This window comes from Amborella trichopoda, chromosome 9 (genome assembly GCF_054954075.1).
Source record: "Amborella trichopoda isolate Santa Cruz 75 chromosome 9, AtrichopodaSantaCruz75HAP2 v2.0, whole genome shotgun sequence".
NCBI lineage: Eukaryota > Viridiplantae > Streptophyta > Magnoliopsida > Amborellales > Amborellaceae > Amborella > Amborella trichopoda.
The window spans coordinates 11,335,622-11,355,453 of record NC_142344.1 but is presented as its reverse complement, the minus strand read 5'-3'; the positions used below and the strand labels follow the sequence as shown (position 1 = coordinate 11,355,453).

Genomic DNA, 19,832 nt, shown 5'->3' with positions numbered 1-19,832 from the left:
CTGGTACTAGTTTTTAATCTCAATTAACTACTTAATTAATTAATAATTATATAACGAAATAATCTCGTGATATAATAGCCTAATAGATTTTTTACGTTTTATTTGGGTAAGTAAATTTAGATTTTTTTGGTTGAAGATAGGGGTGATGAGCAGCCAATTATTATTATTAATAATTTCTTCATTTTTATCATATAATGTCATTTTTATCATATAATGTCATTTTTATTGTAATTACCACCACCGAGTTGACTCGTTGTTTTTTAAATCCCTGATTATAACTATTAATTATAATATAATATTAAATCAAACCAATTTTAAAATATTAGTAAAAAACTTCCATATAATTAAAAATAATTTAGTGTATATCAAAATAATTATATTGACAAAAAATTAACATAATTATATTTAAGTTATTCACATAAACAAACAACAATTTCATATAATTATGTTAATTTTTGTAAATTATTATATATCATTTTATTTTTGTAATTATATGTAATTAAATATTATAGGTACTTTATATTTGTATATCATAATAAATAAATAAATATATAATTAATATTAAAAAATATTAAAATCTTAAAAATAAATTAAAATAACTATAGACTATTTCATTTTGTCATAACTTTTATTTTTTTTATCAATGTGACTTTTTTTGTCAAAATAACTTTTATTTTTATTTTTTGCTAAAGTAACTTTTCTTTTTTGACAAAAATTAATTTTTTATTTTTTGTCAATATAACTTCTTTTTTTTTGTCAAGATAAATTTTTTTGTTTTTATAACTTCTTTTATTTTTATAGCTTTTTTTTATATTTTTATAACTTTTTTTTGACAAAAAAATCCAATGTTGTTTATTTTTATAACTTTTTTTTTTTATATATATTTTTTAATTTCTTTATATATATATTTTTTGACGAAAAAACTTATGTTTCTATAGATATATATATTTTAACGAAAAAAAATTATTGCAATGAAGAAAGGGTTCGAACCTACAACCCCTAGTAAGTGGATTGAAAGAGCTGCCCATCATACCACTGCAACATATTTATGAACTTCCATATAACAAAAAAAAAAAAAAAAAATAAAAAAAAAAATAAATATATATATATATATATATATTTATATTTTGCTTTAGCTTCTCAAGACCGTCTAACTAATTATCCCACATGGAAGCATTGTAGTTATAGATTGTTCACGGGTAGTGTGTTACGTTGTGTGCGTGTGGAAGGCAGGCGCTTCATGGATTGTGTTGTGTATGTGCGTGTGCGTTTATGTGTCCATGCGTTTTTTAATTTTTTTTTAAAAAAGACTCTTTACCCTTTTTCGGTTTTCTTTTCTTTTCACTTAATAAAGAAATTTTTTTAAAAAAAGACTTTTTACCCTTTTTTGTTTTGTTCGATTTTTTTTTTTAAAAAAAGACTTTTTACCCTTTTTCAGTTTTGAACAAACAAATTCGGTTGTTCAACATCTGAAAATGTCTTGTTTTCCGTTGTTGAACAACAAAAAATAGGACAAAATCTTGGAATTTGCATCCTTATTTTATGTTGTTCAACAACGAAAAATAAAACATTTTCGGCTGTTCAACATCTGAAAATGTCTTGTTTTCGGTTGTTCAACAATAAAAAATAGGACAAAAGCTTGAAATTTGCATCCTTATTTTTGGTTGTTCAACAACCAAAAATAGAACATTTTTTGTTGTTCAACATCCGAAAATAGAATGTCTGTTTTTTTTTTCACTTCATAACGAATTTTTTTTTTTAAAAAAAGACTTTTTAACCTTTTTTGTTTGTTTTTTTTCACTTCATAACGATTTTTTTTTTAAAAAAATGCTTTTTACCCTTTTTTGGTTTTTCGGTTTTTGAACAAACGAATTCGGTTATTCAACATCCGAAAATGTATTGTTTTCAATTGTTGAACAACCGAAAAATAGGACAAAATCTTGGAATTTGCATCCTTATTTTCGGTTGTTCAGCAACAAAAAATAGAACATTTTCGGTTGTTCAACATCCGAAAATGTCTTGTTTTCGGTTGTTCAACAATTAAAAATAAGACAGAAGCTTGAAATTTGCATCTTTATTTTCGGTTGTCCAACATCTGAAAATATATTGTTTTCGGTCGTTGAACAACTGAAATTAGGATTGCGAATACGCAACATTTACGATTGTTCACCATTCGAAAATGCCTTGTTTTCGGTTGTTGAACAACCGAAAATAGGACAGAAGCTTGAAATTTGCATTCTTATTTTCTACACTAATAAATAAACAAATGTTTCAAATGTTTAAACGAGCCCCGCTGTTTTTGGTTGTTCAATAACCGAAATGAGTTTATTTTCGGTTGTTCAAGAACCGAAATAAGCTTATTTTCGCTTTTTGAATAATCGAAAATGTAGCGATTGGTTCTTCAAAAACGGAAAAAGGGCAAAAAAGTTTTTTTAAAATTTTTTTCTCTTTGAAGTGAAAAAAACGGCGGCCAGTCTAGCCAGCCAGCCAGCCAGCGAGCCAAAACAAAGTAGGGCATAAACCACAAAATATCTCAAGGGGACAACGCCACTATGGCCCGAGACTGGGGCTAGGGCTACGACAGGGGCGGCCTGGATGAGCGTTGGGGGTACGCAGCCCTACGAGTATCCTCTCCTCTCATCTCGGTGTGCCCGCCCACTCCCGCCCTTCCCTCTATTTCCGCGAAACCGAAAAACAAAACCCCTCTCTCATCCAATTACACTCACACTGAGCTAGCCCCTCTTATGGGGCAAGTCACCCTGTCCCACCATGCATTCTAGCAGTTCTTGAACCCTAGAGACCATCCCAGTAACTTCAACATCTATATTTTCCCGTAGTTGACCATGGCTTCCTTCACATATTCTATCTGCTTTAACCCTATGTCTGTAAAATTAACACTTCCTGCTTCTTCTTCTGGTTATGGTTCAGTATCAGTGTTTCGTTCTGCGCCTATAACAAAATTGAGGTGGTCTCAAAGTTTTTGTCAGAAGAGGAGGACAATTCTGATAGCTAGGGCGGAAGATGGAGCTTCTAATGGATCAAAAAGCGAAGGAAAACCTGCTAATGGAACACTGGTTCGCTTGGTTCTCTTGTTCTCTTTTTTCTTTCCATTGTTTTGCTGAACTCTCTTTCTTTCTCTCTCTCTCGCTCTTCCATCTACACGAGCGTGGTAGTTGGAATGGTTGATGGCGATTGAAGCCCTTGGCTCCATCTAACCTGTTGATGCCAGTCTAAACCCTGCGATGAAACAGCTAGTTATTATCATAGAGTGTGCTTATTTTTTGGGTTAGTTAAACCATTGAAAGATTTTTATTTCAAAGAAATTTGACGAAAATATTACTTTCTCATGGTTTTTAAAATAAATCATTTGCTTATTGATGGTCGAGTGCTGGTGAATTCAGAGTCAGTCCTCAACATTATTGTAAGCTACAACGACAGTGGCTCCCTGGTCTTAAAAGTTTCTCTATACATGGATTAGGTGAGTGATAGAGGCGTTTACACTTGTTTTTCCTAAATTGATTATCATTATCTTTTTGTCTTTCTTTTTATAAAATATCCGATTCTCGATCTATTCGTCTATTCTCCAGTGTTCTACTCTTTGTTTTTGGGACAAAATTATTTAGCTGTATTTACAATGGCTGGTTTTGGACCTTTTGCAATTCACTTTTAATTCACTTTCAAATCCTGCATTGTATTAATTTGTTGCCGAGCTTTGTTATTTATCTGATTTTTGAACCTTTTTCAAATCATTTTCAATTCTTGCATTTTATCATTTACTAACTTAGTTTTACTACTCTCAATAAATTGTGGTGTAAGAGTGTTAGTTACCTTTACTCAAAAAAGAAAAAAGTTGAAACATCTTTTGCTGTTAATGAAATTGGATATGATTTCTTTAAGATCTCTGTAGGGTTCTGCCCTTGAGTTGTGTATTGCAGAGCATGTTTGAATCTTAGGGACATAAAAATCATCTGAAATAACCAAAAAAAGGATTTATCTGAGCCTTTTTTTGTATCATTGCAGCCATTTTTGCATGTAAATAGGCAATGTATATAATCTGAAATTCATTGTGATTTAGGCATACTTCATTTTTGTTTCTTTCAATGGATTTAGATGGTTTGATTCTGCATCTATCATGGTCCTTTAGGATCAGTACTATAATGTTAATTTTGATTAAGTAGAATAGTCATATATTCTATATTTTCGTGTTACTATGTATAAATGTAGTAAATTACATTGCAATGTCACTTCAAATAGTTCAAGGTATTAGATAAATGTCAGCTCGTGTATATTATGGAAGAGGCTTTGGCGCCTTCTCTCAACTAAGTAATGTTTTGAGACATCGTGCCTTTTTAGATGTTTAAATTATAATTCCAAGGCACATCAAATTCCATCATTGTAAGTCTTTTGAAACTTGTTAAATAATAATTTTTCATTATAGAGGGAAGGAGCTTCAAATCAGCGGTATCCATTGGATCTTCTTGTTGGAGGTAAAAAGTTGTTAACAAAAGGGGTATTGAGAAAATGTTTGTGATTGCATTTGCTGTCTCATTTGGAATCATCCGTATGTGTACCCAAATTAAATAATTAGAATTTAATGAGATTTGTTTATTATTCCATGCTTACTTTATAAGGGTTGAGATTACATCCTGCAGTTTCTTTTTAAATAATTTTCTATTGTATAATTTGGCTGTCTATTAGACTGTGGAAATTCTTCTAAGACCATTCACAACTCTATCTTCTCATGTCAAAAGGCATTGGGTTTTCAAATCAGCATATAGGTATTGAATAGTGTTGCATATCTTGATAACTTTATATCCATGACAACTGTTGTTGCGTGACTCTGTCATGATGATTAATCTTTGACTTTGTTAGTTTGATCTTATATTAGAGATTGTTATTAAGATTTAAGACGTTCTTGCAGTAATGCTTCTCATCTTTTTTTTCTCCACCGAGTCTGCCTTTTGCATTTTCTGTATGATTTTAGTTTTTTCTTTGGATACTTATGTGTAGGTTTAGTGCTTCTGTGTCATGTTAGAGATGTCTCATGATTTTGAAAATTTTAAACTTGCTGACACTCATTGGTTTGTTTTTTAGCAGCCCAAGGGCAGGAAGGAAATTCTTTTGGAGTATGTGAGAAATGTCCAGCCAGAATTCATGGAATTGTTTGTCAAAAGAGCACCCCCCCAGGTTTGCTACCCAATTCTATGTATTCTTAATTGTTTCTTGAATGAAGACTCTGCATTTCTCTAAATTTCTAAAGAATTGAGTTCACACATGTAATCATCATATTTGTGCATACTATAAAAGCTAAAGCATCTGCCCTGTTTATTCCTACAGGTTGTAGAAGCCATGCGCCAGACGGTGACAAATATGATTGGGACACTTCCTCCCCAGTTTTTTGCTGTAACTGTTACCACTGTATGTTTCTTATTGTACTCATTTTTTGTGATTCTTCTCACTGAAAAATTGTAGCTCTTATTTGATTTTTCTCCATGAATATTTCTAAGGAAGGACATACTTGCCAGCATATAGTTCCAATGTTATTGTTGAAACTGAACGCATTATATCCAATCAAAGCATACACTTCACCTATGTTTGTTGAAATTGAACTTATGTCCATTACTACTACTTTTTATAATGGTTTTCCCTTTCAGGTTGCTGAAAATCTGGCGCAGCTCATGTACAGTGTTTTGATGACTGGTTATATGTTTAAAAATGCACAATATCGTTTGGAGTTGCAGCAGTCTTTGGCACAAGTTTCTCTTCCTGATAAGCAGGACTCTAAGGTATTTTCCTGTTCCTTTCTATAACATTTTTGCTGTATTTTTTTATTTTCCCTTTTTTGGCTGCTGTAGGAGCTCGCTTCAAGTGGTGTCAGTCAATACTCTCTATAGCATAGTAAAAGAACCTAGTGATGTAGCCTCATACCATCATCAATAAATCATACTCTGAAATTGTGGATGGAGATTGGTTAAAAAGTGTTCAAATAATGAATAGCATAAGCAGGCGAGCATTGAGTATTGATGCATCATGAATCCCTTTTTTGGTTATCTTGATATTTACTCTATCTTGATATTTGTTGTATTCACATGGATTCTGTGGACTCAATGCATTAATGTCTTGAACTATTTTTAGGTAGCACATGAATTTACAGTAATTTAGAGCCCCGTACCATTCCTTCTGTGAGCAATTGTCACCATGGCCATTGCTGCATTATGCTATGGTCAGTGGAATGGACTTTATATTATAGTTGTATTTTGGTATTTAGTGAATATATCATATCAAACATGATCTATGTGCAAATCTTGATAGCCTTTCATAGAAATATCATTCCAGCTTTGATGTAAGCAGTTTATGCTGTGATATGATCTCTCTCTCTCTCTCCAGAACTTTGTATTAATAAGACTTGACTCTGATGTTGCATGATATAGGATGGGGCAGATTATGCACCTGGAACACAAAAAAATGTGACTGGTGAAGTTATCCGGTGGAACAATGTTTCTGGTCCTGAGAAAATAGATGCTGTGAAGTACATTGAATTACTAGAAGCCGAGGTTGAGGAGTTAACACATCAAGTTGGAAGGAGGTCAGCAAATGGACAAAATGAACTTTTGGATTATCTGAAATCCCTTGAACCGCATAACCTGAAGGTAGTAAAAATATTGGTTATTTTAAGCTTTATGCTGGTATGCCTTATTGCCTGTTATTTATTTGCTTCTAAAGATTTATCTTTCAAAATTTTATTGCTCTTTGTTAGGATCACAAAGGCCTTGTACTTGCTTTATTGCATTTAAATGGCCTGAACCCTGAAAATGAGATTTAATGTTTTCTTGTTTGGTTGGATTTAAACCAAAATGTAGTGGTTGAGATGAAATCTTTTATGCCACTAATATATCGTTTTCCTTCTATTTAAGTATGATCCTGTTTGATACAATGCTATTTAAACTTGATATCTATGCAAAGTGCAATGTCGAAATGGTCCGTCCGTAGGAATAAGCTCATTGAACTACAATAGCATGAAGCATAAAACAAAACGAAGAGTAAGAAGCGTAAAATAAAATGAGAACACCTTTTCAGGCGTTTGTTAGAATTCTCCCCTTGAACTATATTAAGAATCATAATTACTCTCAGATTAATAAACATAATACATGTAGCTGTGCTGTCTGAACTAATCTATATTTTTTTATTACTCTACAGTAAAGTGAGTCATCTTAAACTTTGAACTTCTCCCAATAGTCATATACTTCAATAGTTTTGGATGTTGCTAGACAGCCATGATATAGTGTCAGTGGAGAGGAGACTAGTGGATTTATCGTGTCTTGCACATAGAAATGTAAGAAGAGACAAAAAAATAAAAATATATTAAAAACAAGAAATAAAAATATAGTTCAAATATACTCATATCTTCTAAAAAGTTCTTTCAAATTATGGGAGTCTAATAGTACTGAGAAAGAAAACAGAATGGACGTAAATTTTTCAAGTAAAACTTGTGTAAGAATCCTAAATATTTTGTGGAATTAAAAATAGTCCCATACTTTCTACGCCCAAGTCCCTATTTTTTGTCATATTTTTATTTTTCCTCAAGTCCCTTTAAGCAGAAAAATAGGTTCTGCAGTTGAAGTGCCTAACCACCAAACTCATTTATTTTTGTAATTAAAAAATGGGCTTGGCACTTGAAGAGCCGGACCCTTTTTTTAAAGTAAAAACATGCCCATTTTTTTTAAGTGAAGAGCATGTATTTTGTTCTTCCACTGGAGCATACTGCGTACTTGCTCCCATGTGCTTCCTTTTAAGGCCCTCAAATTTTGGGGATCAGAATCATCAGATCTTTAAGAACTTAAAAGTCCTTTTTTTAGGTGGATGCCAAAATCTTTAGATCCAAAAAATTGTAAATAGCTGTATTGCTCGAGGAAGCAAGTGCGCGTGGGAGCATAATATATGTGCAATTAACTTAAAAGCAAATCGTTCTCGGCACTTGACTGAACTCATTTTTTACTTTAAAATGAGTTTGGCACTTTTTGTTAAGAAAAGGTTGGACCTTGGGGTATTTTGGGAAAAATTAAAAATCTGAAGAAAATGAGACTTGCATTAAAAATAAAATTTAATTCCACAAATATATAGGTTTTTTATGTAAATTTCTCAGTTTTAGTTATTAAAAGATTAGAATTGGAAATAATTAAAATTATTCAAACTATTTTTAAGTGTAAAACTTTAGGTGGAAATATTCATCTTGTATTATCAGTTATGTTTCCTACTTCCTATTTTTGTAGAAAAGTAAGCATAATATTGTAATGTTGATTAACTTATTACAAGAATTCTAGAAATTGCTCCTAAACTGATTTTAAAGGCTGAAATTTAATGAAATGTTTAACATTATTTTTTTTGGAATTTTTTAGACATGGTTAAAAGTAAAGAAATTAGTCACGAATGTAATTAAAGAGAAATATACATAGGAACTAGCAAATATTTATCAAATAAATACAAGGAAAATACTACAACTTAACTTTGCTGATTAATATGTCTATTTGAGCTTCACATTACGGGCAAAATACCTGCTCAAATATAATCTGATTACAAAAATTTGGATATAAAAAAAATATTATAACTATAAACATTAAAAAAACTAATTGCAAAAGATTTACAGAAAAAATAGAAAGATAACTATAAACATTAAAACTTATTGCAAAAGATTTATTGAAAAAATATGCAGAAATACCATAAATAATAAAAGGACACAGTTTCTATGAGTCCATGTAGAAATGAGTCATCTCTTAAAAATCTGTTTTTGAGATGGATTTTTGGACTTAATTTTTCTCTAATACGGAAATCATGAATATGAAAAAATAAATACATTTTGAAAATTAAAAATAATAATTCTAATTCAATTGTTTTTAGATGGACCACCTATTTGCGTCCATCTTTAAGATGGATGCTTTATACTTGGGACCACACATTCTAGAAATGGGGTCTAGCTCGCGTGAAACAATTTTCCATAATAAAATTAAAAAATAAATAGATAACATCTATGAAAGATGTAATGGTAAGATTTGATTGGCTCTAAATCTACTTTAGTATTTGATAAAAAACCAAAGCCAGTAAGCTGATGATCTTATCATGGATTCAAGAATTATAAGTATGTGGGAACGTGCATTATATTTTATTCCTACATTGTGGTAACTGGGATTTAAAGCTAAATCTAGCTTCAAGTACTTTTTTCTTTTGCAGAAAAAGTTAGATATTTATCTTTCTGATTTATCAACAGCATAAATTACCATAAGAAGAATCATCATATAGTCACCCATTTCAACAATACCTATTATGTACAATTTCGAAACAAAAGAAATACGATGCAACCTTGTCAGACAAATAAACCACAGAAACCAACTCCACATGAAGACATTGTTCAAAACGATAATTTGTATGTAAATGGAGGTAGAAGATTTGTGCATCAATTGTTGGTGCACACTCAATTATGATAGAATGTCATGTTCTTAAAAATATAGCAAGAGAGGAGAAAGAGAGTCATGGGTTTGTAGAGATATAGCAAGAGAGAGGAGAAAAGAGAGACATGGAAGATAGGTGAGGAAACAGAGAGACATGGAAAATACAAAGGAGGAAAGAGAGGGCTAGATCAAGCTTTTTTTTTTTCCCTTTCTTGATTTTGGGATTCTGGAAAAGAAAAGAGAGGGCAAGATTTTGGGATTTTTGGTTAACAAATATTTAGGGTGTGTTTGATAAGTGGGAGTTTCTAGAAGTGGAAGTTGAACATTACACTTCTACGTTTGATCTTGTTGCGTGGAAGCCGCAAAGTGGAAGGGCAGCCTTCTATCCGGCATTTTTTAAGCATCAAAATGGTCCCTTTTTGGAAGACCATCCTTCCATAAAAAATGATGGAAGGGCAGCCTTCCGTAAATTGTACGTGACTCCCTCCCACTCTCAAAAACTCCGTAATGTGCCCTTAAAGAAATTAGTGTGTTCTATATAGTTTTTATATTTTTTCTTAAAATTAGATTATTTAGTGGAATAAATAAGTGGGCCCTTACATATATTCTCCTACAACTTAAGAGTTTGAAGATAATGGGACAGATATTTGTGGGTTTGGAAGAGAGAACCTAAACTTTTTAATGAAACTAAATAGAATTGGAATTTGAATAAACATATTTCATCATTTTTTTGTCTAAAATTGAATAGGTTATATTTGAGCAATCTAGTCCCCTATCAAATCCTAACTCTATAACATTAATATCCATAAAAATAATATTATATTTTTTAATTCAATATACTAATATTATATAATTTTAATATGTTTTGTAAAATAAATTATTAATATTGTATAGCATTATATAGTATGTTATATAATAATACTCTTTTAGAATAATATTTTAATGTATAAATTTATATTTTAGACTTTTATATTTTTTGAAATATATCAATAATATAATATTAATATGTAAATATTTTGTAAAATAAATTATTAATATTTACAAATTATTATATAGTATGTTATATCATATAAATTATTAATATTGTATCGCATTATATAGTATGTTATATAATAATACTCTTTAAGCATAATATTTTGATGTATAAATTTATATTTTAGACTTTAACACTTCAAAAAAAAAATTTATATTTTAGACTTTATATTTTTAAAAATATACCAATATTATATAATATTAATATGTAACTATTTTGTAAACTAAATTATTAATATTGTATAGCATTATATAGTATGTTATATAATAATACTTTTTAAGAATAATATTTTGTTATATAAATTTATATTTTAGATTTTTATAAATTTACTATATGATATAGAAGTGTGATGACCTTAAACTTTCCCTTATACCGTCCCATGTTGGGTTATGTTAGGTTGGCAGCCAACGTAAAAAATTTTCAAAACTTATCATGACGGCGATAAGATGAGAGAAAGTAGACTTAGGTGGGTTGGCCATGTGTGGCGTCGACCAAGTACAACACGTGTTAGGAGGTGCGAGTTAGTTCAAGTAAAAGGCCTAAAAAGGGCAAGGGATAGGCCCAAAATGACATGGTTGGATGTAGTCCGAAAAGATATAGGGACATATGGCGTCACTGAGGGTATGACCTTTAATAGATTAGAATGGCGGACTAAAATTCATATAGCCGACCTGATTAATTGGGAAAAGGTTATGATAATGATGATGATATGGAAGTATTAGGAGTCCTATATCTCTTAGTGGTCTATTTACCTAATAATCTAATATGTTCCATGCAATAATCATATTGTAGTAAAGTTCTCCTAAAAATTCTTATTTTGAATATATTTTCTCTATTCATATCTCTTCCCATCATTTTTTAATTCTCTCTCCTAAAAACTCTCAAAAGACCATAAATTTTTTTTATCCATAACCTTGCCCATTGTTTTTCAACTACATAAAATCTATCCTAAAAAGGGTTGAATAGAAAAATACCCTACATAGATTTCCATGAAATCCCTCTATTTCTAGGGAACCTACCCTATGGTATCTCTATGGATAGGGTTCCCTTTTATTCTTGCCACACGTTTCCACCCCTTAACTATCGTTTATACAACACATAGATTTGGATATAATTTTCACTTTTGATGGATAAAAGCTTATGCATAATCATCTCATAGTTTGAGAAAGATGTTGGATTCATAGTTGTGCAAGGGTAATTTGATCGTGATGTAATTTTTCTTACTTTTTTTTTAATACATGGACATTTTGGTCTTTGGATCTTTAATAAAGTATCCATGGACGACATCATGGTTAGGCCATTATTCTATTTGTTTATTTGGGCTTTATATGATTATGGCCAAAGTAGTGCAATGAAAAGAATTCCCTTTTCTTATTTATAAAGAATTTTTGAGGAGGTATTTTTGTCCTGACAAATCATATATTGTTCTCATGAATCATGTTACCTTCTTGTAGCTTTAAATTTGGGAGATTGTAATAGATTTTTACAAATTAGGGTGTATGATTTCTATGTGTTTGGATTACTTATATTATTTGATGATATGTGGTTCTAGCAATCGCTGGATTTACTAAATGTTTGCTTGTTTGTCAACCACTAGATTTTCAAACATGATAAACGGCATCCCTAAGAGTTCCTTCTACCCCAAGGATTTCTTCAAAATCAATGGATGCCTTCAATTAGGTGATCCTTGTAAATTTTTCTTTACTGTTGTTGTTGACTCACACTGCAACCTCTTGCGGAGGCTTGAGGAATGGAGTCTATTAAATTTTGCTTGAGCTTGGTTCACGTGTGTTTCACTTCTTGCCAGGTCTTTGATAATATTTCATTTAGGGGATCAAGAACATATTTCATAACTTGAATTTGTTCTCTCTTTGAGAAGATGTGCTTATAATTAAAATTGTTCTAGATAACACCAAATTAATGAGGACTAACCAGAATCTATGCATTATTTGATTTCAAAATTTTGTCAAATGGTGTTTTTTCCAAGTTTTAGTTGACCAAATGGAAATTTGGTCATTATCATTTACTATTTAAGGGTGTTCGATTGTTTCAAGTTGAACTCCAATTTGTTCTTGTGTGGTGAGATGGTGGCGGCGGCGGTGTGATGGTGGTAGTTGTGGTGGGCCAGGTTAAGTGCTGGTGGTGGCAGTGGTGTGATGGTGGTGGTGGTGTGTTGTTGTTGGTGTGGCGGTAGCAGTGGTGGCCGTGGTAGGTGACGGTGGTGTGTGTTGGTGGTGGCTAGACGGTGGTGGTAGTGCAGTGGCGGTGGTGGTGGTGAGGTGTAGGGGGTGATGATGTGGTGGTAGTGGTGACCGTATGGTGCTGGTGGAGTGGATGGTGACTAGGCAGTGGTGGGAGGTGGAGTGGGTGGTTAAGTAGTGGTGGTTGTGTAGTGGTGATGGTGCACACACACAGAGAGAGAGAGAGAGAGAGAGAGAGAGAGAGAGAGAGAGAGAGAGAGAGAGAGTTCTTTTGCAAAATAACAGAATGGTTTTGTAAAAAATTCTATTTGCGAGCCCAATTCAAAATTTAAAATCAAATACCCCTTGAGGTCATATTGCATGTGAGGCCCAAAGTTCAATTTGCTTTGGAAATCAAACGCTGCTCTAGATTACTGGAGGTGTCTAATTCTGTTGTGATGCTGCCTGAAATCTCCCCTTGACCCATCATAGGCGTCCACTACATATTGAGTTTCAAGGGATGGTTCTTAGGAATAAAGACTTGAAATTTGACTTGAATAATTCAATGATGTTTTCAATATTGGAGTTATTAACCTTTATTTTGGTTACCTTGCATACTCCCAATTTTTAATCCATGGAGTCTATGTTAAAAGGTTTGAGATTTTTATAAAATAGTTATTGAAAAGTTGGACTCGGGTAGGGACTCGCTAGGTTCCTAATCCCGAGTATCCCATGTCCGACTTGGGTGAGTCCGAGTCAAGTTGGGGTAGTTTTAATAAAGAAAAGTCAAAAGATTATGAAAACTGGGAGACTTGGGCAATTCAGGGTTTTTAGCCTTGAATCGCATGGCTCTCAATCCGTTTCGAAACGGGCGAGTTTTGAGTCAGACCGGCAATATGTTAAACACTGCTTTAATGGGGTAAGTGGGGAATTGCAAATTGAGTGCATCAATGAGCATTTGTATGTTCTGCTCATGGTGATACAATACCGTGTATTTTTTAGAAGCTTAGGGAGGGTGACAATCTTTTGCTTTTATATTGCTTTGGCTGTTAAGAGATGACGGGGATGGTTGGTTGAACTATGGAATGATATTTGGAGGAAGAAGTACATCAGCGGTGGTTATGAGGTTTGGTATGGTTGGTGGATGAGTAGCGGGTCTGTTTAGTTCTTTGAAGGTTGATTAGAAGCTTAAAGATTGCTTTTAATGGGTTGAAATGGTAGGGATGGTAGCAGATGCAGTTTTGGATGGATAAATGGTGCATGCATAGGGGTTGGTTACTGTGGCTGGTAACTAGAATATTTGGGTAGTGGCCTGTCTCTCATAGGAATGAGGGTGCATGCTGGTTGGATCTGTTTATGTTGGGCGTGCATGATTTGATGGAGTATTTGAACATTATATGGGAGATGAGTATGAGGAAAGGGGCAGAAATGATCAGGTTGGGTGGAACAGTGAGATAGAGTGGTGCTTTGGAGAAGTTATGAACGAGATCCATGTGCAAAGTTTGAAGTGGTTGGAGGTGTTTCTACAGGTTTTTGTTCCTGCCATCCCCCCCCCCCCCCCTTCCCCCCCAATGTTGCATGCGAATGGTCAAGCATGAAAGGACAAATTATTGCTCATTTACAAAGTGGGTTCAATATTACTCATATCTGTGGTCTTTCTTGAGCAGTGGGAGAAATTCTGAACCATCCATTGCCCCAATGAAAGTACAGTAATTGTTTCATTTGGTAGGGTATGTTCGAATAATATTTGGGAAAAAGGGGATAATTGTTTTGGTTTCATGTCTATTGGTGGCAATCAAAAAGGTCGAGAAATAAATGAAGAAAGCGTAAAAGGTACGAGTACAAAAGATGATTTTTAAGTTTAAAGAGGGTTAGTAAAGAGAAGGTTTTAGTTAGGAAAGTTTAAAAAGAGGGTTAGATAGAAATTCTGAGGTTAACTGTTCAAAAAAAGGTACTGAATACTAAAGACAGTCTACTTGAAGATCAGGTGGCTAAGCCAGTATCATGTTCGTTTAGTGTAGTAATAACTATTCCGGTTGAGAAAGCAAACATCCTATGCTTGATTGCACGCACTTCTTTTGTATAGTGATATTGATGAACTTATGAAACAGCTTTGTATATTTCTATGTCTACATTTATGTGCTAGGGGACTTCCGTTCTCCCCTTGCACAAGTCTCTGCTTGTCTGCATGAAGTGCAACATGATGTGTTCTGTCGTTCAGCAATGAAATCTATCCCCACCACCCCATCTCCCCCCTCCCGCCCTCCAAAAAAAAAAAAGCGAAGGAAGTCTGTTCTCTTAGAAATATACAATATACATTAGGGCAAGTCTGATAAAAGGAAAATCTTGATTTACAAACCCTCATTTGTTAAATTCTAGATTTCTTGAAACATTTTCCAACAAATGCATAGATTTCAGTGGTAGGATATGGCATTTTTGGAATAGGGTGGTCTAGTTTGTCACCATTTTCAGAAAGTAAGGTGTTTTAGTATGAGGAACGTCACAGATGTATACACATGTTGCATGTTTGTCATGAGAATACTGAATACCTTAATTTGTTAAATTCTAGGTTTCTTGAAACATTTTCCAATAAATGTATAGATTTCAACAGTAGGAGATGTCATATTTGGAATAGGGTGTTTTAGTTTGTTACCATTTTCAGAAAGTAAGGTGTTTTAGGATGACATAGTTTTGATCGATGAGATCCGAAACGGCATCAACACAAAATTAGAATTTTGGAGGGATGCTTTAGAATCCAAGGTTTTAAAATTAGTTAGACTAAGACAGAGTATAATGCAAGTTTAGTAATAATAGGTGTAGAGACGAGGAAGTAGTTAAAATTGACGTCCAAGAAGTGCAAAAAAGACCACACTTTCGATATCTTGGGTTAATCTAGGAAAATGGAGAGATTGAGGAAGATGTCGCACACAAAATTAGAGCTGGGTGGGTGAAGTGGAGATGTGCAACTGGAATTTTATTTGATCGCCGCATGCCAATGAAGCTGAAGGGTAAGTTCTATAGGACAGCTGTGAGACTAGCTTTGCTCTATGGGGCTGAATGTTGGGCGGACAAAAAACAATATACTTATAGAATGTGTAGTAGAAATGAGGATGTTAAGATGAATGAGTGGCCAGACAAGAATGAATAGAATTCGAAATGAATCCATTCAAGATAATTTAGGTGTAGCACCAATAGGCGATAAGATGAGAGCCAGTAGACTTAGGTGGGCTGGCCATGTGTGGCACCGACTAAGTACATCACCTGTGGCGAGTTAGTTCAAGTGGAAGGACTTAAAAGGACAAGGGGTAGGCCCAAAAGGATGTGGTTGCAAGTAGTTCTGAAAGTTATAGGGGACTTATGGCGTCACTGAGAGTATGGCCTTTAATGGACTAGAATGACAGATCATGATTTGTGTAGCCGACCCCAATTAATTAGGAAAAGGTTATGATGATGATGATGATGATGATGATGAAGGTGTTTTAGTATAAGAAACTTCACAGATACATACACATGTTGCATGTTTGTCATGAGAATACTGAAAACACTTTGGGCTTTTTGTTTCATGACTGAATAGAACTCCAAGGCAACCAATATAATGCACGTATAACTTTTCTTTTCGTTTGTTTTTTTTAAAATGAAAACAGTATTTTGATATGAGCTAATTGTTGTTTCTTTTCTGAAAGAAAAAAATCAGATTAAGGAGTTTTCATGTGGAAAGTTCATTGGTTACAGTTAGAGTCATTTATTGTTCTTAGAATGTCCATCATTTTTGGAGATTTGCGGCATACATTTCCCGTGTAGGGAACTTGTGAAGTTTGAATAGACAGAGGGATAATCCTTTTTGTTTTTTTGGTTCTTTCTTTCTTTGTTACTTTTTTGTATGGGACATAAACCTTTTTGAGTGTTGACATTTTACTTGTAAGACCTTGATAAAGCATATCTCTGATGCATGTATCTTCCCCATACCAACCGTATCTAATATGTGGAGTTCGATTTGAAGCTCCAAATGTTGCAAATATTGAGGGGTTTTTGTGAAATTTTGCGAATGGCAATATGGCTGCTGGTCTTATGAGTACTGACAGATTTAACAGTTCTGCCCTAACATGCTACAACTGCTCTTGAGATGGTTTATTTGTGTTTGCGATGAACCTATGGATTTCTTGTTTATCGATAAGAATTATTGTGATATGTCTTACTGTTCCAGTTTCCATCTTTCATTAAGATTTAGAGAAAACCAACAGAGCCCAATGTCATAATAACTGAACCGGTAATCAGACTGGTAGTGTCTAGATCAATTTGTTGTGGTTGGACTGGTTGAACCGGTGAGCGTGTTTGCTTTTTTCTTAAAAGAAAGATTGGAAGAAATTCTCCATTTTTCCCTATTGTGAACATAGAAAGTCAAGGTTAGATTGAGTACTTGGTTAAGGTTGGATAAGATTGTGCTGTCACCATTTTATTATACTTCTCCAACATATATATCTATTCAAACTTTGAACGAATTTTATAAAACTATTAATGAAGTGTGCTCTTCAGGTTTTGTTGGGATCTAGAAATGAAGGCATCTAGTCGCTCATTGTACGTCTTTCTTGTGAGGATGTTTGTGTTGAACAAACTGTATTGTTGAACTCCTACTTGTCAGTTGTTTGTATCGGCTATTCATTGTTACAAGGCACACTTTGTTATGGTCTTTCCTCTTTTTGATCTTTGATATGCGAAGGCACTATGATCTTTAACCACACAATGTCTTATGTAGGAGCTGACGAGTAGTGCGGGCGAGGATGTTGTGCTGGCTATGAATACCTTCATTAAGCGTCTTTTAGCTGTGTCAGACCCTGCACAGATGAAGGTTTGGAATCTAGTTTGCCAAGCTTTATTTCTTTTGACTTGTCACTAATTTTAGTATGATATACTAATGGGATTATATTATGATGATATGAAATGTAATATTCAAGTTGGGAATGGGTTGGGGCATCGGTGGTTAGGGGGGCAGTTGCATCAATATAACATCCTAGGCTCCATTCTCACCTTTAAAACACTGCCAAAGCAAAAAAAAAGAAAAAAGAACAAAGTCATCTCTGAGGTATATCAAGTTGGATAATTGTCTCCTGCTCATCTATTGATAATATGAAGATTGAAGTATGCATGACGAGATTGCAAAACATTATCTTCAATAAGGTTACCTTTGGCAATTGAATTGTTTCTTGGGAACATGAATTCTTTTTCTTTGTGGATCCCTAATTCTCTTTTGTATTTTATCTACTTATTGATGCATGTTTATTTTATGGGTGAAGTTTGCATATGGTGCCATACTAATGCTGCAGAAGTAAGGCGCACCTCTAAATTGTGTTTCTAGGTGTAGTTCTGGTGTCAGAAACTTTATGAGGGCTTGAAAATCTATTTTTAACCTTAGCTATAACATTTAAAATTCCAAAAATGGTACAGATTGAGTAAATCTATAAACACTAGAAACTTTTGAAAATAGACAGTCTAGATAATTTGTTATAAGATGCAATATTTTTAGGACTTGAAATTCTTTTTTTTTTTTTTTTTCCATATTCATACATTTTGAGGTCAAGATGATCAAATTGGAGGGTTTTCCAACATCGGAACACTCTCTTCTAGAGGATTTTTTATATGTATGTTACTTCAATAGTTTAAGGTTGATACCTTATATAAACTTTTTTCCTATTTTATTTATATTAATGTGTCTGTTGTGTTCCATCCATGCATTTTTTTGCATATGTAAAATTCCGTTGTACATACTGGTACATGCTTATTAGTGATGTCTACATGTAGTACTATACATAGTAGTCTATAAATTTATATATTTTGATGTACTAATGTGGTAATATACAAGTCAGTTTGTCTATGCATTCATTTTTTTTCATCTGGATCTAAGAATAAAGTTCTTTATGAATTAGTACGAGAGGCTCATACTTGCTGGAAAGAATGGCACATCATGAGCTCATGCATAAACTGAGTCCCCATACCTAACCCATCAATTTCTTGAACGAAAAATTTTTATTTGGCACTTCAGTTATGTGCAAAGTTTGTTTTATTGATAAAAGCTGTATATGTTAAGAGTATTTTGTAATTTTAATTATTCAGGAACAAGATATCATATTATTCTTTGAGGTGCTGATAACATGTTATGTCGTAATTTGGATATTCTCATTTGCTTGCGAGGTCCTCTTGTACTGCTTTTATATGACAATTAGCATGCCAACAATTGACTTCTCTGCTATTTCATCTGCTGTTTTCTCTTTTCCCCAAAGTCAAACAGTTGTCTGCACTTACGGTTTTGCACACGGCGGTAGAATTTGAGTTTAAATGATCTAACAGTGTCCTCAGTCATTTGTAAAGTTTAACATTAGACTTACATGGAACAATGCCTGGGCAATTGATTGCAGACTACAGCAACAGAGACAACTGCACCAGAGCTTGCAAAGTTGTTGTATTGGCTGATGGTAGTGGGCTACAGCATCCGAAACATTGAAGTTCGCTTTGACATGGAGCGAGTGTTAGGTACAACCGCGAAGCTTGCTGAGTTACCTCCTGGTGAGAACATCTAATGCACAATTTAAACAGTGGATTGCCACCATATGCAATCCAACCTGCCAAGCTTAAGGGGGTTTGAAGGTAATTTGGGGATAGATGGTGCTTTCTCTCTGGCCTGGCTGCTTATTTATGGCAGTGTACTCAAGTATAGAAGAGGAAATGATTGGAACGTTCAAAAGAAGAAATGAGCTTCAGATGGAAAGGGACTAGTAAAAGTTCCTAGAAGAATGGCTTCTGAAATGAAAATGGGTAAAAGTGTAATTGGAGGAGACCCACTTGATGAAATTTAGTTTACATCGTGGGAGACCTCCTCTAGGGGCCTTATTGGGACACATGCCAATCTAATCTATATTAGGTCAATTTGATACACCTTAGAGCTAATAGTTCTTTATCCTGTCACCTTCATGAGAATCCTATGCTTAGGGTGTTATTTATTGTTAAAATAATCGGACTAAGGGCGAAAAATGGGCCCTGCATGAGTCTTGAGTTGATTGGCCGGGTTCACCTCGGGTTGCCCCGGAAAGGCTGGAAAAGTCTACAAATGTTTTTGGAAAAGTCTACAAATGTTTTTGAAAATTTATAAAAATTTAGAAAAATAAAATATACATAATAATGAAA

At 33.5% G+C, this 19,832-nt stretch overlaps 1 protein-coding gene across 2 annotated transcripts; it reads left to right on the top strand.

Annotated features, from left to right (window-relative positions):
- The first annotated feature begins 2,736 nt into the window (after positions 1 to 2,736).
- Positions 2,737 to 19,581, top strand: LOC18424291 (uncharacterized). 2 transcript variants are annotated; one of them, XM_011630658.3, is made up of 7 exons: positions 2,737 to 3,074; positions 5,098 to 5,187; positions 5,338 to 5,418; positions 5,655 to 5,786; positions 6,432 to 6,650; positions 17,410 to 17,502; positions 19,067 to 19,581. In XM_011630658.3, the coding sequence occupies exons 1-7, from the start codon at positions 2,844 to 2,846 to the stop codon at positions 19,226 to 19,228; spliced, it is 1,008 nt and encodes a 335-aa protein (XP_011628960.1). In that variant the 5' UTR covers positions 2,737 to 2,843; the 3' UTR covers positions 19,229 to 19,581. The 2 variants fall into 2 exon arrangements, with proteins under 2 accessions (XP_011628960.1, XP_006828943.2); XM_006828880.4 differs by having other exon boundaries at positions 5,095 to 5,187.
- The last annotated feature ends 251 nt before the right edge of the window (positions 19,582 to 19,832 follow it).

Bases quoted from the DNA above. Each gene is read 5' to 3' on its own strand.
- LOC18424291 (XM_006828880.4), top strand. From the start codon at position 2,844: ATGGCTTCCTTCACATATTCTATCTGCTTTAACCCTATGTCTGTAAAA. The intron at 5,787-6,431 runs GTATTTTCCTGT...TGCATGATATAG, and splicing joins CTGATAAGCAGGACTCTAAG to GATGGGGCAGATTATGCACC. The intron at 17,503-19,066 runs GTTTGGAATCTA...AATTGATTGCAG, and splicing joins CAGACCCTGCACAGATGAAG to ACTACAGCAACAGAGACAAC.